The sequence below is a fragment of the Silurus meridionalis genome, chromosome 24, assembly GCF_014805685.1.
Source record: "Silurus meridionalis isolate SWU-2019-XX chromosome 24, ASM1480568v1, whole genome shotgun sequence".
NCBI classification, from domain to species: Eukaryota; Metazoa; Chordata; class Actinopteri; order Siluriformes; family Siluridae; genus Silurus; species Silurus meridionalis.
Window position 1 is genome coordinate 19,159,066 of NC_060907.1, and position 10,688 is coordinate 19,169,753.

A 10,688-nucleotide genomic window follows, 5' to 3' on the forward strand; every position below is an offset into this window, starting at 1 on the left:
GGAGGAAACATGGAAACTGTGCAGCACACACAGAGTCGTACTTTGACTTGAGCGTGTCTCTACACTGGAGTTCAATCAGCTCCATTTGGATGTTGGTTGGTGCGCTTTCCACATCAACCACAAACTGAGCAGTTCTAATCTGCATTTCTAGGCTTCAAAGTCAGCAAATCGCCGGGTAAACTCGGCACTGAGTACGCTGAGTTTCTCAGCGGTGCTTTACACTGGCGGGCCAGCTCTAATACACATTTGATATGATCTCGCGGGCCAAATATAATTACACCGTAGGCCAGATTTGTCCCGCGGGCCTGAGTTTGACACCCCTGCCTTAACCCATTTGAACACCCTTGGGACGGTCTCCATCCATGTCCTTTCACTGGTCGTCTCCCTTGTGTTTCCTGATTACTCACATTAAACTCGCTCCATATTAGTTTTTGTACTTGTTTCAGAGTGAAGTATTGCTCAGTTTGCTTGCCTGTCTGGCCGTTTTTGTTCTGTGTCACGATACCTGGTCCCTGATCTTGTTCTCTTTCCTGGTTTGTGTTTCTGGATAATCCATAGCATTGCTGTTGGTTGATTGCCTGTGTTTTTGTTTTCCATTTTCAATAGACGTTTTGCATTTATCTAGCGCCTCCTCTAATTATTACAGTTAACAAATTATCATACACTCAGTCACAGAATTTGGGAAAAAAATTTATTAGAACCTTGTCACACAGTGTAACAAATAACAACCAGAAAAAAACACAAAGCTTAAAACTTTCACCTCCTGTTTTTTGATCTGCCCAGTCCATTTTTGTGCCTTATACATAATCATAAGTTAGCTATGTTATCATTTACAACATCTAGAATGCACACATACATTAGCAGCCATCTTTTCCCATATTCACGCCTCCAGCAATTTTACAAAGTACAAATCACTTTAATTAAGATGAATGAAAGGTTGAGGCACATAGTTAAAAGATCGGGTCTATAAAAGAATCTGGTAATCACATAATTACCACAGTTGTCATTGACTGACTGCGTTCCATTCTACAGGCATCATAATGATCTTTACAAGTGTGGCATGAGTGAAAACATGCAGACTGCAAATAAAAGGTACATTTGATTTACACAACCGTTTGATTTGAAATTAATTTGTAAACTGACATCCTGAGATCATATACGGAAACTGTGACAGAATATTGTCCACAGCTAGGTTCACATCACATTACATTACTGACAAATTGGCAAAGAAAACGTGTCACTTAGCAGGTTTAAGTGGGACGGTTATTTGCGAGCGATGTCGTAATTAGCAGATAACCAATCACACGTCTCCTTTACAGCTGAGAAAAAAAGGAAAGAGCACAAGTAAGTCCAAAATTAACATTTCTTTTGAGGGCATGTGTGTGTGTGTGTGTGTGTGTGTGTGTGTGTGTGTGTGTTTTAGGGCTTGTGTGTGTTTTAGGGCCTGTGTGTGCATGTGCGCGTCTGTGGGTGTATGTATTTACATGTGTTTGTTCTACTGTGTTATTTGGGTTTGTCTTTTTGTGTGTGCGTTTTCATGTGTATGTTCGTCCTAATGTGTTTGTCTTCCCTTTGTCTTCTGCCTGCATGCAAAAAAAAGTAGGTAAAATCTGCTCTTTTTGAAAATCTATAAAAGGAGACTCATTATGCAGTAGACAGAGAATTTGAATACACAAACCTACAGCTCAAGGGACTGCATTGAGAGGCTACAGAGAAGGTTGTATCTAGATTTCAAGGACCTGTATATGGAATGGTTTGAGACAAAAGGGAGTCTTTCAGGAGCGTCAACTAACATGCAAAACATCAGGTCCTGTAGCATCTATGGCTATGTTCTTCCATTCGAGGTTTTTCAGCTTTTTCCCTAGCTTTACTAGGAAAAATGACTGGCTGTAATTTCAATATGCTTCAAGAAGACCACCATTGTCCCTGTCCTTTAAAATGACTGCTGCCAAATATCTAAATGAATCTGGTTGGGCAGTTGCCTTACTTTGCATCTATTTAAATGTATGGTATATTTTGTGTGTGTGTGTGTGTGTGTGTGTGTGTGTGTGTGTTGTACCTGTATGGAATGGAGTGAAAGTAAAATTAGGAAGGTAGCGTCTCAGTTTGGAGTTGTCTGCTGTTTTCTTCAACTGGCCATCGGATTTGCTAGTATCATACTGAACAAATCAGTTAAAGGCCAAACACACACACACACACACACACACACATACACAGTTGGTTAAGTGAAGAAAAGGATACAATCACAGGTCCTGTGAAGCCAAAAGCTTCCACAATCGCATCGACTACGTCTTTAATGGACATCTCATCTTCTTCTCCAACTGTGAACAAACAGAAAAATGTGTGTAGTGTGTAGTAGAGTGTGTGTGTGTGTATGTGTGTGTGTGTAAGAGAGAGAAGATTAAGCAAACAATACTAAAGCTCACTATTTTAATCAAAGTAATTAACAAATAGTAGGCAAACAGGGGTAAGCAAAAATTGTTGTCTTTTAAAATGAAGTGCCACAATTTCCATTATGTGTACCTGAGTACACACAAGTACCTGTGAGAATGATGGGCTCAATTTCATCATATTCTCTAAGAGCCCACACACACAGACGAGCCAAATCTTCAGAGTAGATGAACTGACGTAGTCCTCGACCCGATCCCCAGACCTCCAGAGCTGTTCCATCTCCTACAACATACACAAATATACAGCATTATCCGGCATCCTTGAATCAGCCAGGTCCGGGCCACCTGCCCAATTTTACAAAGGATAAACACCATGCACAGATGAAGGGCCCATTATTTTACACATAACACACCAACTGCTTTGGTACCTGCAGGAAGTTGGCTTGATTACAGTCCATGCTGCGTCTCTACTTTCACAATCTCTCACACCCTGAAAGATTTCTGGTCTTGCACTGTTTTTTACTGAGGACTCCACCATGTTCTGTTTCTACTGCTTTTTATTTGTCGTCAGCTTTTACACTATTTTGGCCTTCACCAATATGCTCTTATTATGACCTTTTTTTCAGAATTTTTTCTACTGCTTCCAAAGTGTTATATTTTTTTTGATGTTGACCCAATATTCTCACAACAGTGAGGACACAAAGACCTTTAAATGTTGTTATAAAGAACAACCCGAGAGACCAGGTATTCTACATTCTACAGAGATTTCAACATCACAGCTGCTAAGCTGGATACAGATCATGCGTCATTGGTTTACAGTCCACGTAATGACAATGCTGCATGTTGCTCATTTGGTAGGGGTCTCTTAACCTGACATTTTAAATGGAACAATGAATTTATAAAAATATTATAACAAATTGCGTCACTGCTTCTTACTCTTCGCCTTGTAGGTTTTGTGGATGAGTGCAGGTAAGACGTGACCGTCCTCGATGTTGAAGTTGTCATTCGGGCCGAAAATGTTTGTTGGAATGACGGATGTGTATCGCCGTCCGTACTGCTGAAAACAGGCCCTATATGGCCCCCACACACACACAAAATATAACTCAAACATTGAATATTAACTACAAACATATTTCTAAACATTTTCTTCTGACTGCAACAAAGGGCTGAAACTGGAGACTGTTTCCGTAAATGTTAATTAATCAGAGATCTTCTCATTTTTTCAAGACTGTATGATGTGACAAACCTGTTGTATACGTCAACCATCCTCTTGGCATAGGCGTAACCCGAGTTCGACTCATGAGGAGGACCGTTGTGGATCTATAAGCAAGATTATTGTGTGGCAGTTTACACCTTTCATTCAAAGTCGGGTTTAGAGACTTTAGACTTAATGCTGTAGACATAAAGACTCAGGAACGTGCCTCTTTATTCTTCTGCTCGAATGTATAGGAGTGTCTGGGTGTGTACATACCATAGTCTCATCAATGGGGTAGGTGGTTTTATCCGGAAAAATGCATGTAGACAAACACGAGACGACTTTTACCACATCACACTCGTGAGCTGTTTGGAGAACATTATCGTTGATGGCCTGATTCTTCCGCTAACATAATATAAATAAAAACAGCAAAATTGTAACTGCTATAGGAGTAACATGATGCAAAGAGGATCTTAGAAAGGCAGAATCTGTCAGAAGATATTCCTGAATATAAAATTGCAAAGACTTTAAATATCTCATAAATTACAGTACATAATATCAAAAGATTCTGAATCCTCATGAAACAAAAAACTGCTAGACTGTTATGGACTGTTGTTGCAAAAAAAAAAAAAAAGAGAATATCTACACATTGGGAAACTGTTCCAACTTTTCTGAGACCTGTTGTTGCCATTCATTTCAAAATGACCTTTTTCCCTTTGATTTAAACATAAATTTAGCACAGTGTCCCAACTTTTTAAAATTGGTATTGTAATTAATACACATTGTGTGTGTGAAAGAGATTTTTACCCAGAATTCTAGGTTCCGTCTCAAGTGCATGAAGAGTCCTCCCACCATTGCTGCCAGGTGAATAACATGTGTGGGCTGGTACTTCTCAAAAGTGGCCCTCGTCTCAGCCTTGTTTCTTAAGGGAAAAAGTGCAATTTTTAATTCCTTGTTTATTTCTCTTTACACCACATGTCCACGTCATCCAAACGTTAATAAAAAAAGAAAACTTTAATCCATCAATCTTATCATGCAACAAAGGGAAACCTTTAGTTTGCAGAATGCAGCAAATCAAATAAATTCACACTGCAGTGTTGCTGAATGCGCCTTCGATTTTTTTCATGAGGGTCATGGGGTAAAAAAAACAGAATGCAATGCTTTGAAATTAATAAACCCATGTTTTATTCACAGTCGAACATAGAAAACATATCAAATGTTGAAACTAAGAAAATAAAATAATCTTCAATTTGATAGTAAAAGTCTCAGGAAAGTTGGGACAGGGCCATGTTTACCACTGTGTAGCATCATCTTTTCTTTAAACAATAATCTATATACAACTGAAAACTGAGGAGACCAGTTGCTGGAACTTTGGGGATAAGAATGTTGACCCATATGTGTCTGATACAGGATTCTGGCTGCTCAACTGTCATGCTGTTGTAATAAATGCTTTGTTTAGCTTGCTGAATTATACAAGGCATTCCCCAAATAGGATATTGTCTGGATAGAAGCTCTAAAATTTGTATATACATTTCAGCAATTACGTGGCTTTCCAGACATGCAAGCTGGCACTAATTCACACCTATCCTATGCTGATAACAAGCAAGATTGTCCCTCTCCTCCTTAGTCTGCAGAACATGGCATCTATGGTTTCAAAAAAGAGTTTTACATTTCAGTTTGTCCATCTTTACTTCAGATTCTGCTTTTTTTAAGATCTTCTTTTTATACCCAATCAAATTTTTAACCTGTTGCCTGATGAAATATTTAGTTGCAAAATAACTGTTTCTTTTTTTAGTGACGCTCACTTTGACAGCCTTTTGGTGCTTCTATCCCAACTTTTTAAAGATATGTTGCAGCAACCGAATTCTAAATGACCTTATTATTTATCCTTGGTACATTTCCTTAGATTTCTGTGTCTACTGTGGGTAAATGTGTTGATAAGATTTGCAAAGCGTCGCATTGATTTTATTACCATTTTCCACAGCATCCCAATTTTCGTGGAATTGGGGATTGTATAACAGTATTTCATCTGCAAGGTTTATACAAATGTACTCGGTCTAAAAATTCCACAGACACTTGATTCCATTAAAATGATCATAAGATTGTGTTCGTGTTAAGGGCTTGAACTCACGTCAAGTCGGCATCTTTTGAACCAATAAAGATCCATTCTTCCCCTTCTCTTGCTTCTCCTTTTTGCTTCACCACACGCTCAATGGCTTTTCCCACCAGGCCGCTGCCACCCGTCACCAGCACCCGCATCGGCTTCTTCTCACCCTCCATCTGCTAAACAGAGAAGGAGCCATTAAATTCTTTATAATTCTAGCAACAGTAATGATTTACTCTTTTGACAGGAATGAGAAATGTGGATATTCATTAAATATTTCAGATAAATATATAGTAAGTATAAATATAAACGTCCAGGTGTTTAATCATTGGTACAGTGAAGATGTTTGTTCATGAAAGAAATCTTAAGCATCAATCAGAGGCAGACACATGTAAATATCCCCTCCTTCCCTCCCTCAGATACCACAGCTTCTGCTCAGATCTCAGCATTTCTGGTGGACATATCATCATTGATGACACGTTATTAGCTTAAACTTAATCCTAGCAAAACTGCAAACTGCTGGGTCATCCCAGGTGATTCATCTCCTGGTCAGGATCTTACGATATCTCCACACAATACTCTGATCGCCACTGCTCACAATGTTGGGCTTACTATGGAATATCAACTATCATATTCAATGCTCGACTGGTCCCATTATCAGAGTACAAGGTAGGTATATAACGACACTCTTCAGTTCTGGATGTCTGAACAGCTGAGTCACTGGCTATCTTCAATCAAAGGTTGAAGACTTAACTCTTCCTAAAACACTTGCACTTATTTTCCCTGTTTTTTTATTTATTTATTAACATTTTTTAAGTGTGCTAGAATTCTTCCCAACAGAGTTTTGCGAGTCTGATTGTATCCTAAGTCTCCAACATAAATAACCAGTGTTGATTTATTCATAGATGTAGACTTCAAAGCACTTCTGTATATTGCTCTAGATAAGGTCACCTGCAGAATGCCGTAAATTAAAAACTAAATACATGTGGAAATACAAAGGGATAAATGTCATTTTCTGCTTTCTATTTGACATAGCATGCTAACTTTTTAATTATTCTTTAAAAAATATGTTTTTATATATTATTTAAAATATATATATTAAATTTATTATTATTTAATATTTAATTAATAATTATTTAATAATTATTATTATTATTTTTTTTACTTTAATACTGACAAAGCATAGGGAGGGGTAAGGACAGAGAATAGGAACTTTTTTCATGGAAAGATAATTAAATGAACTAAACAATCTTGTTGTGGATGTGCAGCACGTATAGTAATGTTTATGTAAAAAGGCAAATAAAAAATACATTTAATAATTTATTAAATTTAATGAATAATGTAAACCAGTTAGAGGGACACATGACAAGTCCGGTCCAGTATGCATATTTGTTTACATTTACTGGTGTCTTTCTTAAGAGTTTATCACCAGAATCTGTGAGATGCTAAACTTCTCACCTAGATCTTAGACATGGGAGTGCTTTTTTGCACGAATCGGCATTTGCATACCACATAAAACCACAAATCACTTTTCACTGAAGGTCTTAATGATTGAGATTTTATTAATGATTATAACTCTTGTCAAATTAGACACCACAGTGAAGTTGAAGAGAAGCGTGTTCACTAATACGGTGGTGTGAAAAAGTGTTTGCTGATTTCTTATTTTTGTTGCATGTTTGTCACACTATACCAATTATTAGGTTTAGGGGCAAACGCTTTTTCACACAGTCCCAAAGCTTTAGAAATGTCTTTAACGCGTAAGGCTGTATTTAATATCTATTTTGAAAAAACAAATCTACTCAAATTGTTTAGGTGTGAATGCATTACTGAAAATACTAGTAACTTCTTTTCATTTGTAGACGTATGTAGATGGGTGAAAATATCAAGCTTTTGTTCTAATGCATTTACATTACATTTACATTTGCGGCATTTGGCAGACGCCCTTATCCAGAGCGACTTACAACTGAGCAGGGGAGGGTTTTTGCTCAAGGGCCCAGCAGTGGCAGCTTGGTGGTGGTGGGATTTGAACCTGTGATCTTCTGATCCAAAGCCCAAAGCCCAATCCAAAGCCCAAAGCCCAATGCCTTAACCACTGAGCTACCACCTCCCTAATGCCAACCCTCCACACAAATCACATACCTTGAACTGCTCAGATATAGAATAAGGATAATTGTATGTTGCCTGGGGAGCATAGGCATCTGTCAAATGATGTAAATAGCATTTTTGAGTGAATGCTACTGTTTGTGTATTCAAGGAGCTGTTGATGAGTAGCTAGTGGTTTAGCCTGTTTTTATTGTTTCTATTATCCATTGAGGGGCTGGTTTTCCCACTGGCTGCAGACCCCTGTCAGAGTTCAGTGGACATTTTTTTGTCTGTTTATTTTTTCTCTTTTTCCATCAAGGAGCTGTTCGGGAGTAGCAGTTATTATTGATTGAAAGCATTTGGGACCATTTCGCATGTTATCTAGCTGGTTTTTTTTCTCATTTATGTGCATGCAACAATAAAGCGAGCGGAGGTGTGTACGCAATCTATAAGGTTTCGGTGTTATTTGTATAAACTTCAACAGTTTTAAGGAGCTGACAAACACTCATTAGACAGAATAATTGGAAATAATTAAAAACTCGAAAGCAAGGCATCATGTTTCTTGACTATGTGTTCGTTTCATTTGAATAAAAAAATTTACATTGGAACGAAAACACACAAAAACTTACTTTTGATTTATTTACTTTTCATTTCATAGAATTTAATCAATTTCATATATTAACTTTGATTGGACGGAGAGGCTAATTATTTAGCATTAATTCGTATTTAGTTTATTAAACTTTTAATAGTTGTCTAATAAAAGCAGGAAGAAAACCTGTGACTGGTTATTAAAAAAATAAAAGATAAAAATCTTTTTAATCAGAAAGTGAAAACCATTTTTTAAAGATATTTCATTTGGCCAGGAAATTTTTTCATTTAAATTTTAGAGTTGAATCAAGTGAAAAGAAGGACAGAAGACTGCGTTACAGGAGAAGACCAGCAGAAGTCGGGTCAGTGGAAATTCCAAGACAAAAACTCACACTGTTTTTATTTCTAAATCTTGTCATGTATATCATACTGGAAAAAATGTCTCATCCTATATTATGACCAAATATTCTTTTTATGATTTCACTGGACAGAGGTATAATGTCATATGTAAAACAAACAAAAATGTCTGTCTAAACCCATACATGATAAAAAAATGAAAAGAAAAGAAAAATACATTCACTTAATATCAGCAATTAATGAGTAGAGGAATAATGGTGTTACCTTTTGTTGTTGTTGATCTAAGACTAGATAGGAAAAAAAATCTCCAGGTGTATCAGGTGTGTGCTCCTATCCTGTGATTTGGATAATGAATGACATGCCCTGGCCACCAAAGTTACCTTCATGACACCAAGAATGAGCCTGTCTTTTCTTTCCCTCTGGAATCCAATACAACCCACACATTTTACAGACCAATAATATTGATGTCTATTGAAATAATTCAAATTGAAACATGACCCAAATGAACATTAACATATTTTGTTTGCTTAACTATTGCATAAGTTTATTTTTCCTCAATTTATTTTATCATTATTATTATTATTATTATTATTATTATTATTATTATATATTATTTATTTATTTAGATGGTTAGTTAGTTGGTTAGTTAGTTAGTTATCAAACAGGATATTTGAGTATTTTAAAAATATTTAAAGGGAAATCCTTTTTTTTTTTTTTTTTTACTTTTTGTGAAACCACCTACCCACCCCCCACCCCAGCCTGTCCTTCCAGTTCAACAGCTCTTTCTGCTCCAGGGCTGTAAATCACCTCGAACTTAAACAGCTGAAGTGCCAGATACCACAGATTGATCTCTTTCATGCAATAGAGCAACTAAATTGGGGGTGTGGTCTGAACAGAAAGTAAAGGCCCAACGCATATGACAGTATCAGAGGGTGAGGAATGCCTGTTTGATTGCGAGAAACTCTTGATATTGCTGTATTGACCTCCTGCACCGAGAGCGTATAGGTGATGTTCAACATCGGGCCCTCCTCCCCCTCCAGCACCTTGGACAACACGGTCCCCTCCTCCCTGGACTGGTTATGGTGCTCCCTTTTTACTGAGATCAGTCAGTGGGCTGGTGGCATATTTAGGTACAAGACTTTGATAATAGCAAGCCAGCTCCAGAAATGGTCTCAACTCCTTTTTTTTTGGTCTAGGGCAGGCTGCAATTGCTGCTTTTTAGTTTTGTGGACACACCTGCCCATGACCTAAGTGGAAGCCCAGATATCGTACTTCCACCCTTCCAACTGTACACTACTTTGGGTTTGTAATGAGTCCTGCCCACCTCAAGGTTTTTAGTACCGCTCATAGGAGTAAGTGCCACTTAGGTGTAAGCACATTGTCATGAATGCCTCACTGGTATATGGTATGTTCCAGCTATGTTGGCGTGGCCTATGCTGAGTTGGGAATCCACCGATCGATCCCTGTGTTGTGTTACAATGAAGATAGCATCCGTTTCCCTTTTTTTTTTTACAAAGATCCTCTTGCGAATATGCATCTGTTTGCTGAACCTGTTTTCCAACAAGGGCTTTTAGTTTGAGTTCATTTAATCTAAAAGTTTAATATAAAAGTTCCTAAACACTGAGCCAATTGGATATGCCTAAACCCGTTTCTGTTGCCCCAAGCATGCTATCAACAAATCCAAAAGTTCAAAAGCCCCCAGCCAGTCCTTCCAGTTCCAACAGCTATTTCACTGGCTCTACATCATTAGCTGTTCAAGGCATTCAAATTTATATGAAACATCTTAATTTATTAAAAAGAAAAAGTGAAATGTTAAATTGCTGATTCTAATTAAGTGCCAATAATGTATTTGGTTTTACTCTGTAGGAAAAAAAAAAAAAAATGTTTATACATAATTTTTAAAACAATTTGTTGAATATAAGTTTACCAGTTTTATTTCTGTTTTAAGAAAGTCTGAAGTTTTCACAAATTT

At 37.3% G+C, this 10,688-nt stretch overlaps 1 protein-coding gene across 1 annotated transcript; it reads right to left on the reverse strand.

Annotated features, from left to right (window-relative positions):
• Positions 1–685: 685 nt before the first annotated feature.
• LOC124377965 (GDP-L-fucose synthase-like) lies at positions 686–9,070 on the reverse strand. The gene is made up of 10 exons (XM_046837386.1): positions 8,981–9,070; positions 5,717–5,865; positions 4,393–4,507; positions 3,862–3,990; positions 3,637–3,710; positions 3,327–3,460; positions 2,542–2,673; positions 2,242–2,321; positions 2,060–2,159; positions 686–1,319 (listed from the first exon to the last, which is right to left on the reverse strand). The coding sequence occupies exons 2-10, from the start codon at positions 5,863–5,865 to the stop codon at positions 1,264–1,266; spliced, it is 969 nt and encodes a 322-aa protein (XP_046693342.1). The 5' UTR covers positions 8,981–9,070; the 3' UTR covers positions 686–1,263.
• Positions 9,071–10,688: the final 1,618 nt, after the last annotated feature.

Coding starts and splice junctions, on each gene's coding strand:
- LOC124377965 (XM_046837386.1), bottom strand. CDS start 5,865: ATGGAGGGTGAGAAGAAGCCGATGCGGGTGCTGGTGACGGGTGGCAGC. Junction 3,461..3,636: donor ATGGTTGACGTATACAACAG/GTTTGTCACATC, acceptor GGGGCCATATAG/GGCCTGTTTTCAGCAGTACG. Junction 2,160..2,241: donor GCTTCACAGGACCTGTGATT/GTATCCTTTTCT, acceptor TGATTTGTTCAG/TATGATACTAGCAAATCCGA.